Genomic DNA, 23,721 nt, shown 5'->3' with positions numbered 1-23,721 from the left:
TAATATGTCAAAGAAAGATAACAAAACAAAAATTCCAGGAGTAGGTGAAATTAATAATGGAAAGGAGATTATGAAGTGTTTTTTGACTTACTTAAAACAGGTGGCCATTTTGATATGGTGTGTTCAAGTCTACTAAGTGATTAGATTGCACTTGGTGTACTGAGTTATAATAATTGATTGTTATTGATTATTCAAGATTATTTGTATAATGATTATTATTGATTATTCAAGATTATTTGTAGAGAACAGACCATTGGTTCCTGTTTTATTTTGCTTGAGTTATGCATTTTATTTGTACATGTTGTTGATATGTGTAAAGACATCTAAATTCCACTAGGTGAATGCTGATATAACATAAAGTATGATGACAATTTAAATATCCAGCATGTGCTGTTAACGTTCCCCTAAAATGAAAAAACTGCTTGGGCATCCTTTGTAGAATCTGGTTTGAAATATAGTTTTAATAAATATGTATATTTTGACCAAGTGAGATAAAACCTACAAAGCTAGAATTCAGTATGTCCAAAGCATCGAGTTACATCCTTTTTCTCGCAGTTTATACTTCAAATAGGAATGACTAGGAGCTATTTGTTGCTTTCTAAAACAACCCTACATGAAGCTGGCTGCTCGCACTGTATGGTAGATTTATGCAGTCTACAATTCCTGGCTTTTCAATTTGTATGTATGTATTGCATTTATTGGGCAAAATAGAGAGGCCACTGGGTGAATTGGAAAACAGAGCACTGAAAAAGTCAGATTCAGAGTGGGAAAAAGGGAAAATTCAATAAACTAACAGACAAGATGACCATGAAATGAAGAAGGGAGTAATTTTATCTTGCAGTTTACTACACAGGTGCAATGTTAGAAGCAATAATTAAAAACAGGTTGAAGATGGCAAAGAGCATGTAGACCCCATAGAGCTATAAAAATGAAAGCTGCGAAAACATAGATTCTTAGCAGTGTCCCTATGGCTCAGTCCTGGTAAGTGACAGCAATGCATAGACTCTCCAAGACTGTATAGCAACAGACAAGTTGAGAAACACTACTTCAGTAAAACAGTACTACTTGCAATTATCCTCATTAAAAGCATCCCTCTCAGTGAAGACCAGTGTAGCTCTGGTAACACAGGTGAACAGCTGGAGGGATCCAGCGCCCAAAGATAAGGGGCCACCCCACTGGAACTAGAGTACTGTGGTAGCAGTCAGGAAGTAGCTCCCCATAGTAGCTGTGCCTTATATGGGATTGCAGTCAGGAAGGGGCTCCTCATAGTAGATGTGCCTTATATGGGATTGCAGTCAGGAAGGGGCTCCCCATAGTAGCCGTGCCTTATATGGGATTGCAGTCAGGAAGGGGCTCCCCATGGTAGCCGTGCCTTATATGGGATAGCAGTCAGGAAGGGGCTCCCCATGGTAGCCGCGCCTTATATGGGATTGCAGTCAGGAAGGGGCTCCTCATAGTAGATGTGCCTTATATGGGATTGCAGTCAGGAAGGGGCTCCTCATAGTAGCCGTGCCTTATATGGGATTGCAGTCAGGAAGGGGCTCCCCATAGTAGCCGTGCCTTATATGGGATTGCAGTCAGGAAGGGGCTCCCCATGGTAGCCGTGCCTTATATGGGATAGCAGTCAGGAAGGGGCTCCCCATGGTAGCCACGCCTTATATGGGATTGCAGTCAGGAAGGGGCTGCTCATAGTAGATGTGCCTTATATGGGATTGCAGTCAGGAAGGGGCTCCTCATAGTAGCCGTGCCTTATATGGGATTGCAGTCAGGAAGGGGCTCCTCATAGTAGCCGTGCCTTATATGGGATTGCAGTCAGGAAGGGGCTCCTCATAGTAGATGTGCCTTATATGGGATTGCAGTCAGGAATGGGCTCCTCATAGTAGCCGTACCTTATATGGGATTGCAGTCAGGAAGGGGCTCCTCATAGTAGATGTGCCTTATATGGGATTGCAGTCAGGAAGGGGCTCCCCATAGTAGCTGTGCCTTATATGGGATTGCAGTCAGGAAGGGGCTCCCCATAGTAGCCGTGCCTTATATGGGATTGCAGTCAGGAAGGGGCTCCTCATAGTAGATGTGCCTTATATGGGATTGCAGTCAGGAAGGGGCTCCCCATAGTAGCCGTGCCTTATATGGGATTGCAGTCAGGAAGGGGCTTCCCATGGTAGCCATGCCTTATATGGGATAGCAGTCAGGAAGGGGCTCCCCATGGTAGCCGCGCCTTATATGGGATTGCAGTCAGGAAGGGGCTCCTCGTAGTAGCCGTGCCTTATATGGCATTGCTGTCAGGAAGGGGCTCCCCATGGTAGCCGCGCCTTATATGGGATTGCAGTCAGGAAGGGGCTCCTCGTAGTAGCTGTGCCTTATATGGCATTGCTGTCAGGAAGGGGCTCCTCATAGTAGCCGTGCCTTATATGGGATTGCAGTCAGGAAGGGGCTCCTCATAGTAGATGTGCCTTATATGGGATTGCAGTCAGGAAGGGGCTCCTCATAGTAGCCGTGCCTTATATGGGATTGCAGTCAGGAAGGGGCTCCTCATAGTAGATGTGCCTTATATGGGATTGCAGTCAGGAAGGGGCTCCTCATAGTAGCCATGCCTTATATGGGATTGCAGTCAGGAAGGGGCTCCCCATAGTAGCGGTGCCTTATATGGGATTGCAGTCAGGAAGGGGGTCCACATAGTAGATGTGCCTTATATGGGATTGCAGTCAGGAAGGGGGTCCACATAGTAGATGTGCCTCATATGGTATTGCAGTCAAGAAGGGGCTCCTCATAGTAGCCGCACCATATATGGGATTGCAGTCAGGAAGGGGCTTCCCATAGTAGCCGCGCCTTATATGGGATTGCAGTCCGGAAGGGGCTCCCCACAGTAGCCGCGCCTTATATGAGATTGCAGTTGGGAAGGGGCTCCCCCATAGTAGCCGTGCCTATATGGGATTGCAGTCAGGAAGGGCTCCTCATAGTAGCCGTGCCTTATATGGGGTTGCAGTCAGGAAGGGGCTCCCCATAGTAGCCGTGCCTTAACTGGGGTTGCAGTCAGGAAGGGGCTCCTCATAGTAGCCGTGCCTTATATGGGTTTGCAGTCAGGAAGGGGCTCCTCATAGTAGCCGTGCCTTATATGGGGTTGCAGTCAGGAAGGGGCTCCCCATAGTAGCCGTGCCTTAACTGGGGTTGCAGTCAGGAAGGGGCTCCCCATAGTAGCTGTGGCGTCTGGAGAAGCTGCACGTTATTAGGTTTCCGCTGGCAGTTCTTATAGTAGAGGGCCTAAGACATGGCTGCAGATCATTGACCAACTAACACTAATCAGGTGTGGCCTATCTGAGCTGCTTGGGAAGGAAACTGAAGAATTTATATATCATGAGTGTGTCCAGGAACTCAGGGAATTGTGAGAAATAGAGTAAATGAAGCTAGCTCTTAAAGGATAAGTTCACCTTTTAACAAAAAATAATAACAGCACATTTTTTGCTGGTAAAAAATGTGCATTTACAATGTTTTAGTTTTGGGAGTCTGGAAAGCATCTCACAAGTGATCAGCAGATTGCTGGTGCCATGCAGGACTCCTGCACACCTGTCAGTGTATCTGTGTGCTCATACCGCATACATGCAAGCAGATATACATTGACAGGAAGATTCAATATACTACCACAGCGATCAACAGCATCGTGGTAGTTTGTTGACTACAAGCCAACAGCCGCAAAAGCTGTCAGAATTTGTAGTTTTCCTTTTCAGAGAATACTGTGAATGAATGATGCAGCTGGGCGGACAGAGCCCCACATGGCTGTGTTTTGTTTAAATTGTGACAGATAGTGGGGGATTAAGATCCCCTGCTAGTTGTCAAAACAGGGGGATCGGGGAGGGGGGGGTAGTGTGGGGCCCGGTCCTTTCGTAACATGTTACATGTTACACCCTGAATATGGGTGTAAGGAGTATGCAGTAAGGACATTATTTTCTTTAATTACCTGCTTATAATGGCTTACTATAAACAAAATCCCTCCTCCAGTACTGACAGGTCTGCATTCCTCATTACTACCTCTTCTTCAACATTCACCTTTCACAGCCATTATGCAGCCACTGATGATACTTCTGTGCATTCACTTTAGAGTTATGATATGTGTCACCCGATTCCATTATTGCACTTTACAGATGCCATGAGTGGACTGAGAGTGTACACTGCAGCACAACTATGCCCCAGACAGTGAACATTAAAAAAACATAATTGGAGAAAGGAAAAAAGGGTTTTGTTTTGTTTTTCAACCTCTGTCTACCAAAAAATTCCATCTCTTAGCACTTTTTAGATGTCATGTCTCCTTTACAGTGGTATTAAACCTAAAAGCAAACATTTATTATATTGCAGCTTACCAATTCATAGATGCGATGGCTGCATTAGTTTTCTTATTTAGGAATTCTTTCTTTTATTTTCACCTGGTGATCTGACCAGTAAGTCTGTTGTTTTTCAATAGAACAAGCTCTCCTGCAACTGCATCAGATAAGAGTGTTGAGACAAACCATCTACCCCTGACATGTGTGCTTACAATGATCAGCCTTTATTTGTTCATGTATATTCTAAATTTCAAAAGCAACTGAGCTGTTGCTGTAAATATTTGTGTAACTGTCATGTGACTGGAGTTTGCTTTCAGTTTGTTTGTTTATTTAAATCAGCTCATTTACACTGCCACTGTTTGCTGTGCCCTTGTGCTCCTTCATCCAGAGTGGGGGCATGCTAAGACAGAAGATGTGTTACTGGCCAGATCACCAGAGCGAAAAAAGCCTAAAAAAAAGATAAACTAAAACAACCACTACATCTAATGATTTGTTAGCTGCAATATACACCAATCAGCCATAACATTATAACCACTGACAGGTTAACTGAATAACACTTAATATCTTTCTATATTGGCATGTAAAAGTTATTGGGCTATATTAGGCAACAAGTAAACATGTTGTCCCTAAAACTGATGTATTGAAAGCAGAAAAAATGGCATTGCAGTTTATTGCATATGGAGCTGCGTAGCCGCAGACCGGTTAGGGTGCCCATGCTGAAACATGTCCACTGCCAAAACTGTCTACAATGGGCATGTGAGCAGCAGAATTGGACCATGGAGCAATGGATGAAGGAAGCCTGGTCTGATGAATCACCTTTTCTTTTACATCAAGCAGATGGCTAAATGTGTGTGTATCACTTACCTGGGGAAGAGATGGTACCAGGATGCAGTACGGGGAAGAAGGCACACTGGTGAAGGTAGTGTGATGCTTTGGGCAATACTCTGCTGGGAAACCTTGGGTCTTGCCATTCATGTAGATGTTACTTAACATGTACCCTTCATTTAAATGGTATGCCCTCATGGCAATGGCCACCTTCAGCAATATAATGCATCTTGCCACACTGGAAAAATGATTTAAGAATGGTTTGAGGAACACAAAGAGTTTGAAATGTTGTCTTGGCCCCCAGTTTCTCCAGATCTCAATCCATTCCAGCATCTGTGAGATCTGCTGAAAAAACAAGTCCGATCCATCAAGGTCCCACCTCACAACTTGCAGGATTTAAAGGATCTGCTACTGACACCTTAATGCCAGATACCACAGCATACCTTCAGAGGTCTAGTTGTGTCCATGCCTTGACAGGCTAGGGCTGTTTTAGTGGCAAAAGGGGGATGTATTCAATATTAGCTGGGTGGTCATAAAGTTATGGCTGGTTGGTGCATTACATTTTTGGGTTTCACACCGCTTTAAAATCACAATGTAACATATCGCCACACAAGTCTTTTTGGTTATGTAGTGTTAATAAAAATTGCATTTCAAGTTCAATCTACAGCCAGCTATAAGTTTTATAAAGTGATGTTTGAAAAAGAATGTTCAAAATAGAAGATTTCTGTACACATTTGGTATACAGATCTAAGAATTGTCATGCAATTGGCTCACTGCTGTTCCCAGCTGTTTGTCTCATATTACAGCACTAGGGCTGATCATATAACAATAAAAAAAGACCCTTTCAAAGTAAGATGTAGCCCATATGTGAGTTCCAGTACAAACAGAAGTAGAACTTTTGATTAAGATTTTGCTAAAAGTGGAATTGTACACCTACTTATGGCAAACCTACCTCCCAGTTTACCCCATTTCAGTTACAGTCAGGTCCATAAATATTGGGACATCGACACAATTCTAACATTTTTGGCTCTATACACCACCACAATGGATTTGAAATGAAACGAACAAGATGTGCTTTAACTGCAGGCTGACAGCTTTAATTTGAAGGTATTTACATCCAAATCAGGTGAACGGTGTAGGAATTACAACAGTTTGCATATGTGCCTCCCACTTGTTAAGGGACCAAAAGTAATGGGACAGAATAATAATCATAAATCAAACTTTCACTTTTTAATACTTGGTTGCAAATTCTTTACTGTCAATTACAACCTGAAGTCTGGAACGCATAGACATCACCAGACGCTGGGTTTCATCCCTGGTGATGCTCTACCAGGCCTTCTTTTTAAGAATGTTCCAAACAGTTGTTTTGGCCACGCCTAATGTTTTTGCTATCTCTCTGATGGGTTTGTTTTGTTTTTTCAGCCTAATGATGGCTTGCTTCACTGATAGTGACAGCTCTTTGGATCTCATCTTGAGAGTTGACAGCAACAGATTCTAAATGCAAATAGCACACTTGAAATGAACTCTGGACCTTTTATCTGCTCATTGTAATTGGGATAATGAGGGAATAACACACACCTGGCCATGGAGCAGCTGAGAAGCCAATTGTCCCATTACTTTTGGCCCCTTAAGTGGGAGGCACATATGCAAACTGTTGTAATTCCTACACCGTTCACCTGATTTGGATGTAAATACTTTCAAATTAAAGCTGACAGTCTGTAGTTAAAGCACATCTTGTTCGTTTCATTGTGGTGGTGTATAGAGCCAAAAATGTTAGAATTGTGTCAATGTCCCAATATTTATGGCCCTGACTGTAGGTAAATTCCCGTCAGGGGAAAACTCATTAGTAGAAAGATAACTGTATGGATGATTCATATGTAAGACTCATTTGTAAGCTATAACATGTTCCATGCAGGAAAAAGTGCAAAGGCCTAAAGGCAAAGGCATGGGTACAAAAAAACTCCTATACTCAGAATTGACCAGCCATAAGTGCCAGGATAAACCCAGCACCAGACCAATCATACAATGAGACTGGTGAAAATGTTAGTGTAATACAGGGAGGGATGCATTAAAAGTAGCAAAACCCCCCTCATACACTAAACACCAAGGCATTAAGATCACAACAGCAACTGATCCTAAACGTATGACCACATGTAGTCCAGAGGAGGATGTAAATAATGGTATATGAAAAGCCCATGACCCTCTCAGGTGCCAAGCTGTAGGGCACCATCCCGGGGAGATCCTAACAGCCCACTGTAACCTCCCTCATACGTGATCAGGTCAAGGACTAAGCTGGTGTATTGATGGATGTTCCTGAGAGTAGGTATGCTCTAGAGGTGGTTTTAGATGGAAAGTGCACTCCCTTGAGGGGATGTAATAGTAGCAGCAGTAGATGAATTAGTACCGGGATTTGCCTGAAATTGAATGTAATTAGTATAGCCAGTAGACACTCAGAGTATGCAATAACTTCTCAATTAAAGGAATGGCATTAGTTGAAGAGTGGCACAGTCCCTTTGATACGCATGATGAGACTTGTAAGTAATCAGAATAGGCAATAACTTCTCAATACACAAATTTTGGCATTATCTGAGGCATAGTCCCTTTGATACATGGAGGTGCACATGATGAGACTTGTAAGTAATCAGAATAGGCAATAACTTCTCAATACACACATTTTGGCATTATCTGAGGCATAGTCCCTTTGAATACACAAGGGTACACATGGTATAACTTATAAGCAATCAAGAGTATTCAGTAACTTCTACATCAAGGAAGCGACATCATCTGGGGCACAAACCCTTTAGATGCACAGGGGTGCATATGATATAGTTTGTAAACAATCAGAGTGTGCAGTGATTCCTCTAACAAAGAAGTGGCATTATCTGAGGCACAGTCCCTTTAAGTGCACAGGGGTGCACATTGTATAGCTTATAAGCAGTCAGGATATGCAGTGACTTCTCAATCAAAGAAATGGCATTATCTGAGGCACAGTCCCTTTTTGATCACTAATTTATTTATATGCACATATATATTTCATTGCACTACTGAATCACTTTGAAGGTTCTTTTTGTTAACAATATTGTTATTATACAGGATTTAGTGACAACAGTTTGCTCAGCGCTTTACAATATAAGGGGAGACAATACAGCAACAATACAGTTCAATACTTGAGGGTTAGGAGGGCCCTGCTCCTTGGAGCTTATAATCTAAAACAGGCCATAAACGGGTCAAACATCAGCGTTTTTTTTTTTTTTTTAAATCGAAAAATCGGTTGTTCAATCGGCCGTCGTTACCACCAACGTTAAAAAAATCGGCCGATTTTCTACCCGTCTATGGCCAGCATTAACCCTATAACTTCTGTCCCTTGCAGAGACAGGGGAGCACACCATACAATGTGACAGCAATTCAAATACATTATTTGGATTACAATGTTTTTATTTGTATACAAATGGATACATTTGTTGCAACCGCAAGACTTTTTCATATAAAATATAATAGCGGACTGGACTTCCAGTTCGTAGGAAGGATTCAGGTGTCTCCCAATCCTATGATCGATTCATTTTAGCAGAATAAAATTTCTTCTTCTTTTTCTTCTTCTTTTTCTTTTCTTCTTCTTCTTGCAGGTCACGGCTCATGCGCAGATTTTTTATCGGTAAAATGATCGGCCGATTTACCCATCATTGCCGGGAAAATCGTCCGATCATCAAAATCGGCCACGAATTTTCCAACATGACCGATAAAAAAAAGTGCAAAAATTCAGAAAAACGGCCGATCAATTAACCCACTAACGGTGCGAAAATCGGCCTGTCTATGGCTGGCATAAGAGGATATTAAAGCCCAGCTCCACTCCAGGACAAAACAGAAAACTGCAAAAAAAAAATTAAACATTTTTTTAAAAATGTAAAAAAAAGGAATCGGAAAAAACATGATGCATTTTTAGTTGCATCTTTTTGATATCCATATTTACAAATTTTACAGGTTGATATCATGCAACTAATATGTTTTGCATGAAGAACCATATTTCTCTATCCTTTCATATGCATCTAACCTATGCATTGCCTTAAAGAATGCAGGTTAATGCACTGTGTGACTCTATATATGCAACTCCAAATGTTGTGGTGCACTGGCTAGGTGAATGGAACCTCATTAGCATGTGTTAGCATTTGTTGAGGTATGACAATGCACAGATGTGAATGAGACCTTCTTACTTTGTCTTCTATATCTCTTTTATCTTTTATACCTTTTATTCAGAAACATTAGGTTTGTTATTGTGAATCTGTGAATGTCCTTTATTAACACCTGATGTGTTTCTTGCCTCTGCCAGTGAACAATGCCAAAAGTCTTGTTATCTTAACAGAGCCTAAATCTACTCTGGAGGAACTTACAGTTATATATTTATATAACATTTACTCAAGGGGGGAATATTTATTAGCTAGTTTTAAATGTAATCTAATGGCTGAATTCTGTGTTGCTGTTTTTAATTTATGGTGTTTGCCATTTGCTGAAGGCAGTGTTCACAGAAAATAAGAAAGTCTGTTGGTTATTCACTGCGTATTTACTTTATTTTTTTCATTAATAAAATGTGGAAAGTATAGTGTGTTTGGAAAATGTGATAAAATAAATTAAGAGACTTTGACATAAGAAATGTGAGATATATATTGATGCGATGCATTGCCTAGATATCCTCCCATTACTGAGTAGTCCCTGGGGCTCCTAAGATGAGGAATAGTGGGCTGAAGGAATTTCCCCTTAGTGTGTCCTAGGATCCAGGACACTCTGCAGAGTGGCAGTGGTTGCCTGATATCGGCATGCTAAGTGTTCCAGCACCACGTATTGCATTATAAGGCTTCACAAGGAGGCATTGAAGATCAATGCCTTCCCTGCTGGGGAACAGCTACAGTCCTCTTCTATGGGGAAGTCCTGTCACCTGTCCCATGAATGGAGAGAGGATAAAGAAGAAATTTCACTTTCAACATATGGTGCAACAAGTGGTATGAGCAGTTGAGAAATCTTTGTTGGCAATGTCTGCCATAAGTTCTGCTTCCCCTACAGACCTTCCACTACACTGTAGTGCCACCAGCCTTCCAAAGTGCATCTGCATTTTCTATAGCCCCCTTTTATTTACAGTGGTGCCAGACATCCACAGCAGCCCCATTCCCCCAATGGACTCTCCCTGCAAAGTCCTTCAGCTCCCCCCAGTAATCCTGTAGCCTTTTGCAGAAACTCCAGCCCCTATAGTGCCCCCAAGCTTTCCCTAGTGCATCCTTTCACTAACAAATTGCCCCACAGTGCCAGTTAGCCTTCTGCAGAGCAACAGACCCCTGCCAAGACCCCCATAGTGCGCCTAGTCCCCTACAGTGTCCCCGCACCTACCTAGGTGTTTTTATCTCCAACTGACCACTTAAAGGGCATTTTTTATTCCTACTGACCAGTGACCATGCATTTTGTCTCTACTGTCTACTGAGAACAGAGCAATGTTTTTTTCCTTAACACTGATGCCATGACATTTTTCCTCCTACTGACCAGAATTGTGGGGGCATTTTTTATTTCCTCCCACTGATAGTCTTTTTTTTCCTCATTCTCAGGACTGACATGAGGCATTGTTCTTTCTACTGGTCACTGACACTGGAGCATTTATTTCAGCTATTGCCTATTCTCTTGTTTAAAAATATTAACTATGACCGCTGGTTTCAACAACATGAACAATGTTGTTGTGGGGCCTGTTGAAAATTTAGCTTAGGGGCCCTGTGATTTCTAGTTATATTCCTTGCTTTAAATCCATGCATTCCAGGCATTCCTAAACAAATCACTGAAATAAAGTATGTTTTTAGAGTACTAGTAACCAATAATAATTTCAGTTTACTGAGGTAAGACCTGGGCACATAATCATTGTCCCTTGCCTTAGTGATATAGCCTGCGACTTGCCAAGAAGTTCCAAAATCATCTGGAAGATATTATCTCCCATGTCTGTGCTATGTCATGCATTGGCCTCCTCGTAATTCAAAGCTGTAAGTGATCATAAAGTTTGGAAGTGTCCACAGAGTAAACATACATTATTGGTTAGGGATCCTCTTTTAAACAGTGACACTAGGGTATGTTTTACTCCTATTGACCACCATTGTAGGAGTAATTTTTCTTTCCTCCTAGTGACATGCTTTTTCCTGACCTACTGACCATTGAAACAAAGCATTGTAACTATTATTAACTACTTCTTTTTTTTTCAAATATGTAGTCAGGTACTTGGCTAGATACAGAGAGTGAGTTATGACACTGTGCTGCAGTGCTCTCTGTGCTCCCAATCGACTTCAGCTGAATAGGTTAACACTACCTCACCTCCATCCAGCAGGGTGAGATGACAAGCAGAAGGAGCTCAAGAGACTTGATGGTTGGCAGCACTGAATCATGGGAGATGAATTTTGGGAAATAAACTTTACTATGGCAGTCTATGGACCATTGGACTACAATTCCCAATGTGAGCTGGGTATAAGGGGAGCGCAAGGGCGGACTGACCATTCAAGCACTCGGACAGTGCCTGAGGGCCCGGGGTCAGTAGGGGGCCCCATGAGATGCCCCTGGTACCTTTCATTGGCTTTTTCATAGGCTTTTTGGGTGTGGGCGAGGACACAGGGGCCCCATGATCCCTATTGCCCGGGGGCCCCATGAGTTGTCAGTCCGCCTCTGGGGGAGCGAGAGTTGTATTTTCTCAGGTTGAATAACAAGGGACTTTATCTGTGCTGCAAGGAGACTGACGTGTGTATATAGCTGTTCCTGTGTGCACATCAATCTGCCACAAGCCTGCGGCCTTGTGCAGGGGGACCGGATTCACTCCAATCAGATCCAGAAGTGAGCTGACATCTGGACAGTGAGAACCCTGATGCTGTATCGCTGGGACTGGTGAGAGAACACTGCTGGCATTAACCTGTTGTTGCTAGCAGAGACTGGGCACATATGGACTGGCCATCCTACTAGCTTCATTATTTGCTACATGCAGACTTTACTTGGACTGTGCTCATGTCCATTACTGTAAAGACTGGGCCCCAATGCTAGCCAGCTAAAGCACTAGAGCTAAAGACTGCTCACTCAGGTAGCTTCTTCATAAGATGTTTTCCTATTGTCCATAGTAAGAGATAAATTATACAAATTCCTCCTGCGCTTATATGGCGTAACCTAACAATTAAAGCAGCTCACACTCTAAACTGACACCTCATACAGTGAACCTAAATAAATAATAATATAGTGCAGCGCTACTACAATATTATCCCAACACCAAATCATGTAAATAATAAACACATGTGACTAAATAAAGTGATACAAGACACTAAATTATATGTATAAACAGATAAATAAAGTGCTCCTAATACAAGTGTTCAAATAATCAGTGTGCCTTATTAACCAATCAACATGTGTATCAATACATAAAAACAAACCCCCCGATAAATATAATGTATATACCACACTTAAAGTGACCAGTGAAAAAAAGTGACCAACTTATTTCAAATATATAACTTCAAATAACATTCCACTCAAAAATAAAGTTCATAAATCCTCCAGATTAGTGCTCTGCATGCAGAGTGATATAAAGTGACGATTTCTGTGATGGTGTCAGCACACTTATCCTCTGTGGCTAAAATGCCCCCTCACCTCCAATCTGCGACCCAAAGGGCCACTAAGCCTCCAGGATCATTCCTAGATCCTTCTAAATTGAAAGTGTCACTTTTTATCACTCTGCATGAGTTATTGTTGCTTGGAGCACTAATCTGGAGGATTTATGAACTTTATTTTTGAGTGGAATGTTATTTGAAGTTATATATTTGAATTAAGTTGGTCACTTTTTTTCACTGGTCACTTTAAGTGTGGTATATACAGTACATTATATTTATGGGGGAGTTTGTTTCTATGTATTGATACACATGTTGATTGGTTAATAAGGCACAGGTCCTGAAGTTTTTACCAGGACCGTAGGTCACTAATTATTTGAACACTTGTATTTGGAGCACATTGTGGCACTTTATTTATTTATCTGTTTATATATATAATTTAGTGTCTTGTATCACTTTATTTAGTCACATGTGTGGATTATTTACATTATTTGATGTTGGGATAATATTGTAGTAGCGCTGCACTATATTATTATTTATCATAGCAAGAGATATCTCTTTAGGAAGTTATAAATTTAATTGCTTCCACTCATATAGAGTGCACTCTGAAGTGGATATAGCCTACTCTTTACAGAGTTATTGCAGTATTGATTATCATTGCTGTTATTGTTTTCTAAGGCCATTTCCTATTGCTGATTTTGTGGATTACCAGGTTTACTCTAATTTAGCTGAATAGAACTCCATATTGTCTATTGAATTGTGATTGACCTAATCCTTTACTTAATCATTTACCGCTATTTACTGCAACCCGTGACAATATATTGGGATAATTTACCACTAACCAGTCTGATGTTTGTTTTTTGATACTGAACCTTATTTGTGTCCGGGGTGTCTACTGTATATTTTCACTTTCAGGAGCAGTGAAGTACCCATTTGCTTAGCCTTGTGTGTCAGAGGGCTGGGTTGTTTTCAGAGTTCAGGCAAAAGAACAGAGAACCCAATCTACCAAGTGGCTACTGCATGGGTAGTGCTGCAAATATGAATTATGACCACTGAGTTCTGCATTATGAGTACATGGTATTGGGGGGGCCAGTTATTTCTGGTTAGGCTCCTGCTTTCAATCCATGCATTCTGGGTTTACACAAACAATTTGCTGAAATAATTTGTTTGTAGATTTCAAGTAATAAATAATAGTTCAGTTAGCTGAAGTAACATTTGGGCACATGATCATTGTCCTTTGTGCTGCCTTATTGAATTAGCCTGCAAGTCTTCCTGGAAATTCTGAGAAGTTCCAAAATCATCTGGGAGATATTATCCTTCATGTCTGTTCTATGTCACCCTAACCTCCTTTTTCTAGTTGGAAGCTGTAAAGGATCACAAAGTTTCTATGTAAGTGTCCTCAGAGTAAATATAGAGTAACCAGGTCTGGTTATCCTTTTATCTGACAAAAATTAATTTGCTTCTAGACTTTCAGCATTTTTTCAGCAAGTGTAGTTTTTAACAAACCTTAAAACACATCTCAGCTAATAAAAATTGCTTAAAATATGGATGCTCTCTCTCTGTCCCTATAGATTCCTTGACAGATTCTATCTGCAAGATGGGATATTTTCCATGTGGAAACCTTACTGTATGCCTTCCACGTGCATTTCATTGTGACGGTGTAAAAGACTGTGAAAATGGGGCTGATGAAGAATACTGTGGTAAGCAATTATTGTTTTCTAAATGTATTCAGATTAGAATTTAATTAAATATGTATTAACTAAATAACTTTGGCTAGGACAGTGATTTTACTATAGACAGGACAACCTGCCTCCACATTTCTGGCTCAGTTGCTAGGGGAGATAAAAAGGACCCATGTGGCCTTGTTGTAGCAAACTATTATATCTCAACTGTTATTGTTCTAGTGTCGGTAGAAAAGTTAGGCAAACACGTAATTGGGTGCTATAATAATAGACGGCGGGGGCGTGTCCAAGATGGCGATGGGACAAGTCGCATGAGCCGGAGCTCCGACGTGGAACAAGACAATCCGTTGCCATCTGAGTGGCAGCGGACCTGAAACACCGGTTGGAGGCACTGCGGCAATTGCGGGCACCAAGCGGAGGTGAGACGGGTGATTATTGCCCCCCTTCGTGTTGGCGAATCACCACGGCTAGTGTGGCCTACTGAAGCCGCGGCGGTGGCCGACATCACATCCCAGTCTGAGTCGGTGAGTGCGAGTTGGGGTGGGAGAGGGCGTCTGTGGATCAGGGCCCCCTTCCCAGAACAGCGATCAACCCCCCCGGCCTGTCGGACCTCCCCGCGCTGACCCAGGGATACGGCCTGCAATAAAGGCCTAGAGGCACCCCTAACACTACAGGCCTCACTAGGCTCCACCAGGCCACCATCAGGCCCACAAGCCCACTAACCCCTGCATCCCTGCAACTGGGGAGCATAGAAGGGGCCCACTGCATCCCCCCTGGGGACACCTGAGTTATTACTCTGTGGAGGTTGATCAGACATCAGCATCTCTACCTGCTGACCTCCACATGTAACCTGAGACCTCCACTGGGGCCCTTGATCTATCTGTTTGATCTGAGAGATCTTTACACAAGTTTATATACAGAGGGGCCAGGATTAGGCCCAGAGAATATGATGGCCTAGTTGCAGGAGCCCTGACACAAGGAGGTGGATTAATTGATAATATCAAGGAGAGACACCGCTGCTATGGGGAAATCGGATAGGAAACCCGCTACCCCACATTCCAGATCCCCCTGCCGGCCAAACGGTCCTACAATGCGCAGTATCCCGCAGTTATTCTGGTCCCAGATGCCAGAACACAAAGGCTTCCGATCCTGCTTCTCCCACACAATCGCTCCACAAAATGCTTCCCGCGCAAAGCAGGACACCAACCATTCCACCCACGGCCTGTCATCCTGATACACCGCCTCTCACTATAGAGGACTTGAAAGCGGTTGCATCAGATATTAAAGAAACCCTCTCTGCTGCAATAGCAGATTTACACATTGACATGCAGGCAGTAGCCCAAAGACTTGAAGCGGTGGAGGATAAAGTTATCACACAAGACCTTGCCATTCATGATATGCGCACACTGGTAGATACACATACCATGCATCTAAGAGAGCTTGAGCGCCACATCGAAGACCTGGACAACAGGGTTCAACGTCATAATTTGAGGGTACAAGGTGTCTCTGAAGCAATCGAATCCGGTCAACTCACTCAAATGCTCTTAACCATTTTCTATGATCTATTAGAAAGACCGCAAGAGTCTCCTATTGAGTTTGAACGCCTCCATTCCCGGAGGATGTAGCACCATTTTGCGAGGCCCTTGACATCCCAAAAGTGGATATACCCAATTGGTCTGGAGACTCCCAACTCCCACCCCAGGAAACAGAAGAAGAACCAATGGAGGCCCACTCAGCTGGTCATCATGGAGGAACAAGGCGTCGCAGACTGTTCCACCGCACCTTGTCCTCTCCTGCAAGCCGAAGGCTCAACATTGGGGACAATCTTCCAGCCTCTCCTGCTCACCGTAAGGCACGTCATGAATTACACTTTTCCTTTCACCCTTCTCACCACACCTGTGCATTATAGTTTAGTCATTTAATGGCTTTTCCCACAACGGGGCTATGATTTCAAGTGCTTCTTTTCCAAACCCTGCCTCCATTTCATATGTGAAGAGAATCCCAACTACCTGGAGCCATAACGCTAGGGTATGTGTATTACATCAGACTGTCCTCTCTTGCATGCACAATATCTGCTTTCTATATGTGTACACCGATTTAGACCGTGGACACCGAGACCATAGTGGCACTTGCTTTCTGCAGGCTGTATGGTAGCAGTGCCCACAGAGCGGTAGCCCAAACTGACCGACTTTGAAGTTTGTAGGATCAGTCAATGATGACCTATCACGCCATGCTGGTGACCTCGGCTGAGGCAGAAACGTGTTACGATTTTGAGATCCAGTGACGCAGACTGTTTATCTCCCCGGGCATATGTCTGAATCACTGAATCTTAACATATTTCGCAATTGGTCTCCTTAGCTAGGGCAAGTCATGCGATTGTGATCTCATGTTTATCTTCATTTGGTATACTGCAGCCTTCCTGAGTTGCCCGTCAGATACGTTTTACGATCCACGAGCTATTCCGGAATGAGCCTTATATTTGTAAGTTCTTATGTAACATTATAGTTCGGTGATATTGCTGATACAGATCTATGCCTTGCCTAAGCACATACCTCGCCCATTATGTTTATCGGCAACAGTCTTGATTACCTATGCAACGTTAGGCCCCCCCCCTTTTGTTTTGGTTTTTTTTTATTATTATATTTTATGCTTATAATGTCTCCCCATACGCACACGTACGCATCCAGATTTATGCAGTCACAAACATGAAATAGCGGGTAATGCACTACTGCCCTTCCCCCTTTCTCCCAGTATCTAATCAATATTACCCCCCCTCTTATAGCTTGACTGCCTTCACATCTTTCACAATTGTGGGCATGATTTCCCTAGCAATCTAGGTTCCACCTCACTCCCCAACACTAACCCTTTATCTTCCTTTAGACATGATGTGGCATCATATATACTAAATAAGATTTCACTGAAATGGTATGCACACTATCAGTGTACTTTGAAGTTGTGTTAGTTTTTAACTACGTGTTTTTGGATTATGTTGGACTACACTCTCGACCGGCCACAACCACAAGCTACTTTTTCAGTGGGGGGTTTTTCTCATCCGCGAGTAGCCGGAGTTTAACTTACATATCAGATGGTGGCCTGAAGTACAGCGTACGACGTACTGGTTGAGATCAAGATTTCTCCTATTTCAGGAATATAAAACCTCAGTTTAGCTTGAGGGTAGGCTCTTGGCCTACGTTTCAGATTGCTATAATGTTATGTATCTGTTATTTCTATGGTTTCATGTACAACTAATGATTTTTCAGTCTACAGTGACATGTTGTAAGAGACCTTCTCATGCTGTCTTCTTTAGCTGCACTACATGACATAGGACCAAGCACAGATTGTAAAAATCACTACTATTATCTAATGCGTATCTTGGAATATTATAGTATTGTAACTGTATAATTACACCACATCTTGTGTCATAGTAGCACCTTATGGCCTCCCCAAGACAGTATTACACATGACTAAACACATTAGTAATGACCCTCAGACCATATCCCCTCTATACCCACGAGAGACCATCTTGATTCATACACACAAACTTTCATGGTCTTTTAACTAACACACCTTTATATGTCTTAGTTCACACTTTTTCCCTCATGCTTCCAAGTGAACCTCTCTCCTTAACAATTAGCTGAAATCCACCTATCTCCTTGTGTCATGGCTGTCTTTTATTAGACGTTACCTTATACATCATTTTCATTTACCCGATACAGGGTGAGCCTTTGATGTCTTTGGTGGGACTGTCCTGTGGTACCCCACGGAGGCCGCCTCTGGATCAGACACATTTCCGACCACTTCTATACACCCATACACAATATATCAAAAATAAGACTACTTTTTTAGGACGGCATAGCTGGACTACTCTGTCCCAGGAGTTTATTTCACTAGAGAAGTATTGGAATCACACGGCATCACATCTTTTGGTTTTTGAGTGTGAATATCCAATGCTTCTCACCTCCACTGTTCTCTGATTCCCTGCACCTCTCTTCTTTCTGTCTTTCATTTCTATCTCTTTCCTCTACCTCGGTCCTTCTCCCAACCACCCCCCCCCCCCAAAAAAAGAAAAGGGTTTTTTTTGGGGGGTTTTTTTGTTTGTCTTTCTCCTCTTAAAATAAAATGTCCACTACACGCACACCTGTACGAACTCACCATACACTCATTGTGGCATCTCTTAATGCTATAGGCTTAAATATACCGGAGAAACGGTCTCAATTCTTAACATACATGAAAAGTCTACAAGCAGACGTGCTTTTTGTGCAAGAAACCCATTTTTGTGCTGATCACACCCGCAAGTTTGCTAATGTCAACTATCCCACAGCATACCATTCAGATAACACCGAGGTAAAAGCAAAAGGGGTATCCATTTTGATCTCCAAAACACTCCCGCTCGTAATTACCGAATCTCTTGAGGATCCAGAAGGCAGATTCATCTTCCTTAAAGGCACCCTACACAACAAACCGCTCACTCTAGTATACATTTATAGCCCTAATACAGCGCAAGTGAGTTTTTCCGCAAAATCTCCAAAACTCTAGCAGCATTCCAATTGGGTATCTTAAATCTTGGAGGTGATTTTAATGTGGCGCGGAATCCCTTAGTAGATTCGTCGACAGGCTTCTCATCGAAACCCTACCAAGCTCTTAAAGAGATTAAAATCGAATTGAATGACCACCTTCTCCATGTTACATGGCGTACACTACATCCCTCTGATAAAGACTACACTTTTTTCTCAGCACTGTACAAACGTCACTCCAGAATTGACTACCTTATTTCTGTTGCAAAAAGACTTACATACATTGAAGTCAGCCTCCATTGAACCAATGATTCTATCTGACCACCATCCCATTATGATGACCTTGCAGCTTCACAATGCCCCTCCTACTTCTAAAACATGGAGATTAGATCCCTTTCTCCTTACAGACCTATCCTTTATCACTCACTCAAATACGCAAATCTCTGACCAACTATTTTAGGGAAAACTCGTCTTCGGAAACGACTCCCCTCACTCAATGGAAAGCACACAAATGTGTGATTCGTGGACTCTTGCTTTCCATATCTGCCTCTCGGAAACTTATGGCTCAAGCTTCCTTTACCTCCATACTTCAAAAAGTACATAAACTGGAATGCTTAAATAAACGTTCTAAGGTTGTCGATTCTGCGCATGAACTTGACCTAGCCCACAAACAACTTTGAGATATAGTGGAAAAGAAAACAAAGCGTAATTACATTTTAACTCAAAAACATTTTTACGAACATGGGAATAAGAGCGGCAGGTTCTTAGCCCGGGCCTTGCAATCCAAAAACGCGTCTCGTACAATCTCCCAACTTCATTCTAAACAGGGCCAATCACTTAACACCTCCACTGATATAGCAGACGAATTTGAAAAATACTATACCCCCCTGTATAATCTGCATTTACCACCAAAACCAACAGGGGACGCCAGACCACGTAAGGCCATTATCCAGTCTTTTCTTGCTTAATTCCTCCCTAAACCCATTTCCCAGTCACAAGCAAAAGATTTAAAAGGTGCTTTGACGCTGGAAGAATTGCACCAAGCCTTTGCACAATTAAAACCAGGCAAAAGCCCGGGACCTGATGGATTTACAACCACATATTACAAATCTTTCATTGACCTCCTAGCACACCCATTCTTAAAAGCTTTCAACTTACTAGACACCCCAGGACAGTCCATGCTCCATCTATCCGAAGCCCATATCACACTAATACCTAAAGAAAATAAAGACCAGACATTGCCAGCAAACTATCGCCCGATATCCTTACTGAATGTCGATCTCAAGATTTTTGCCAAGATATTGGCCAATCGCTTGCTGCATTTCATAGACTCTACTATCTCAACTGACCAGGTGGGGTTTGTACCCGGTAGAGAGGCTAGAGACAATACGATCAGGGCAATCAACATACACCATTGGTTAACACAGAAGAAACAATCTGGCTTCTTTCTCTCTTTAGATGCTGAAAAGGCCTTTGACAGATTGGCATGGGACTACATGGAAGCAGTTCTGGTTGGCCTTGGGCTCCCTCCCCGTCTTTTGAACTTTATTATTTCACTATACACTGCACCGACTGCTAAAGTGAGAGTCAATGGTCTCCTTTCAGAATCCTTTTGCATAAGAAATGGGACCAGACAGGGCTGCCCACTATCTCCCCTCCTATTTATTCTCACGCTGGAACCCTTTTTGAATTGTATTAAACAGAATGGAAATAGTAAAGGGATTTCTATCAATGGCAAAACTCATAAAATTGCAGCCTTCGCTGATGACATCTTACTCTTCCTGACACATCCACATACTATACTACCTAATCTACTACAAGACTTCAAACTGTTTCAGTATCTGGCCAATTTTAAAATAAACTTTAGTGACTGAGGATAAAACAAATGTTAAAGTCTGAACACAATTTTGCAACTTTGACATGTGTTAGTAAAACCGTACATATCATCGGAACTACTTTGGGTATCCAGGTGGATTATACCTTGTATTTTTTTTCAGGACAAATTGGACTTTCTTTTGGTTGTAAATAGTAATGGATATCTCCTGATTTTGTTTGTTTTTTTATTAAAGGAAAACCGGCCTAAAAAAGAAAAAAAAACATCAGATAGTATTTTTCTTGCTACTACCAAAACCTACCACCAAAACCTAAAATACATTCTCCTGCTCCTAACGATCATAGCAATTTAACATATGTGTATATTATTTGTTGTTTGTACCAGTAGTAGGGCCCAGAGACAATAATGCACATGCTGCTTTTTTTATCCTAAGTAAAACACACTGACACTAACTGACACTGATACCAATTTAAAAACATATTGCCCAAAATATACTGATCATTGCCCAAAATATACTGATCATTACCTAATACTAACCCCGTCAATGACCCAGATCAAACCTTGATCTACCTTTTTTTTCTTTATTTCTTAAATTATTTTTACACTTTTGTTTATATACATCTTTTTTTCCTGCAAGGAGAGAAGGATGCAATGAGGTTGATTTACTAAAACTGGAGAGTGCAAAATCTGGTGTAACTGTGCATGGCAGCCAATCAGCTTCTACAGTGACTTCATTGTATCTGGTCTCCCACAGTGCACAGAACATGGAAGTGCAATTATTTTAGTAAATATAAACTGCTAAATACCTTTTCTCATCAGAAGTTAGAGCAGTCTTGTGACTTCTATCAGTTTCCAGCCCAGCACTAGCTAAAGCTTGTAGGAGACGTTTTCTTTCTGTTCTAGGAGGATGCAAAACCCCTGACCTCTGGCTAGACAGTGCTGATTGGCCCTGTGCTGATCACATGCAGTCTCCCAAGAAAAAAATAAACACTTCTAGCAATACACGCCAAACTGAGCATGTGCAAAATTTCTACAGATCAGGTGACAGGGAATCGGGAGTCCTGGGTCCCAATCGTTAGTACAAGACTTGGGGCTCTCGATGAGATCTTGGTCTCAGTGCTGGGAGTGCACTGTGCGGCAAGCACCCAACACAAACACAGGTATGTAGGTATGCCACCACCAGGATGAAGACCTACTTCAGTGAGGCTGCATATCTGCCTACTGTGGGCAGGAAGGGGTTAATAGGAGTAGGCTAGAAATAATTCAAATATAATGGGAAATAAATATGTGATTTTAAATTTAGACCACAGATATGCTTTACTTTCTTGCTGCTCAAGTCTCAAAACATAGCTTTGCTGTTCGCTGCAAGTATTCCACACTTCTCGGTGCGTGGAACAAATGTCACCCCTCTGCCACACACAGTGAATTGTCCCATTAGCTGATATATCATTACATGATATACGAGTCAGTGGGGGAAACCACAGGTAGGTGAGGTAACAGGTATGCGACCCTCTGACTGATTACATACTTTCAGCTTTCAGAGTGCAGCAAAGTGATGGCATTTCAACACACGGACCACCATAAATGAAAGTATGTTGCCTCTTATTTTATCAGGTATATTGTATAGAATTGACCCGGTGTTGACAGGTTCACTCTAAAGTAAACCTGAACTGGGGGAAAAATATGCTGGCTGGTATTTCTGACCTTGTTCTGAAAATGCCAGTTGTCTATCCCTGGTCTTAACACTTTGAGTTATTGACCTGCAGCAGAGTTGTTCGTAGTGCAGTTGAATTTTGTTGATCTACAGTGCCTTGAAAAAGTATTCATACCCCTTGAAATTTTCCACATTTTGTCATGTTGCAACCAAAAACGTAAATGTGTTTTATTGGGATTTTATGTGATAGACCAACACAAAGTGGCAGATAATTGTGAAGTGGAAGGAAAATGATAAATGGTTTTCAAAATTTTTTACAAATAAATATGTGAAAAGTGTGGCGTATATTTGTATTCCTGAATCAATACTTTGTAGAACCACCTTTCACTGCAGTTACAGCTGCAAGTCTTTTTGGGGATGTCTCTACCAGGTTTGCACATTCTTTTTTGCAAAATAGCTCAAACTCTGTCAGACTGGATGGAGAGCGTCTGTGAACAGCAATTTTCAAGTCTTGTCACAGATTCTCAATTGGATTTAGGTCTGGACTTTGACTGGACACATGAATATGCTTTTTTCTAAACCATCCCATTGTAGCTCTGGCTGTATGTTTAGGGTCCTTGTCCTGCTGGAAGGTAAACCTCCACCCAAGTCTTTTGCAGACTTTAAAAGGTTTTCTTCTAAGATTGCCCTGTACTTGGCTCCATCCATCTTCTTATCAACCCTGACCAACTTCCCTGTCCCTGCTGAAGAAAAGCATCCCCACAACATGATGCTGGCACCACCAGTGTGTTCAGGGTAATGTTCACTGTTAGTTTTCTACCACACATAGCATTTTCTTTTAGGCCAAAAAGTTCTGACCAGAGCACCTTCTTCCACATGTTTGCTGTGTCCCCCATATGGCTTCTCGCACACTGCAAACAGGACTTCTTATTTCTTTCTTTCAACAATGGCTTTCTTCTTGCCACTCTTCCATAAAGGCCAGATTTGTGGAGTGCACAACTAATAGTTGTCCTGTGGACAGATTCTCCCACCTGAGCTGTGGATCTCTGCAGCTCCTCCAGAGTTACCATGGGCCTCTTGGCTGATTCACTGAATAATGCTCTCCTTGCCCGGTCTGTCAGTTTAGGTGGACGGCCATGTCTCGGTAGGTTTCCAGTTGTGTCATACTTTTTCCATTTTCAGATGATGGATTGAACAGTGCTCCATGAGATGTTCAAAACTTGGGATATTTTTTTATACCCTAACCCTGCTTTAAACCTCTCCACAACTTTATCCCTCGGAGGGCTTCACAGAACAGC

General features: G+C 42.2%; 1 protein-coding gene across 1 annotated transcript in view; it reads left to right on the top strand.

Annotated features, from left to right (window-relative positions):
• Positions 1–23,721, top strand: part of RXFP2 (relaxin family peptide receptor 2) — a 367,668-nt gene that overhangs the window by 178,990 nt on the left and 164,957 nt on the right. The window contains exon 2 of the mRNA XM_089690886.1: positions 14,311–14,439. Within this exon, the coding sequence (XP_089547012.1) occupies positions 14,311–14,439 (129 nt within the window). The remainder of the gene's footprint in view (positions 1–14,310; positions 14,440–23,721) is intronic.

This window comes from Staurois parvus, unplaced genomic scaffold (genome assembly GCF_062004578.1).
Source record: "Staurois parvus isolate SC_StPar_1 unplaced genomic scaffold, SC_StPar_1.0 ptg000544l, whole genome shotgun sequence".
Lineage (NCBI taxonomy): Eukaryota > Metazoa > Chordata > Amphibia > Anura > Ranidae > Staurois > Staurois parvus.
Note: the sequence above shows the minus strand (reverse complement) of the source record. Positions and strands in the feature narration are given on the sequence as shown.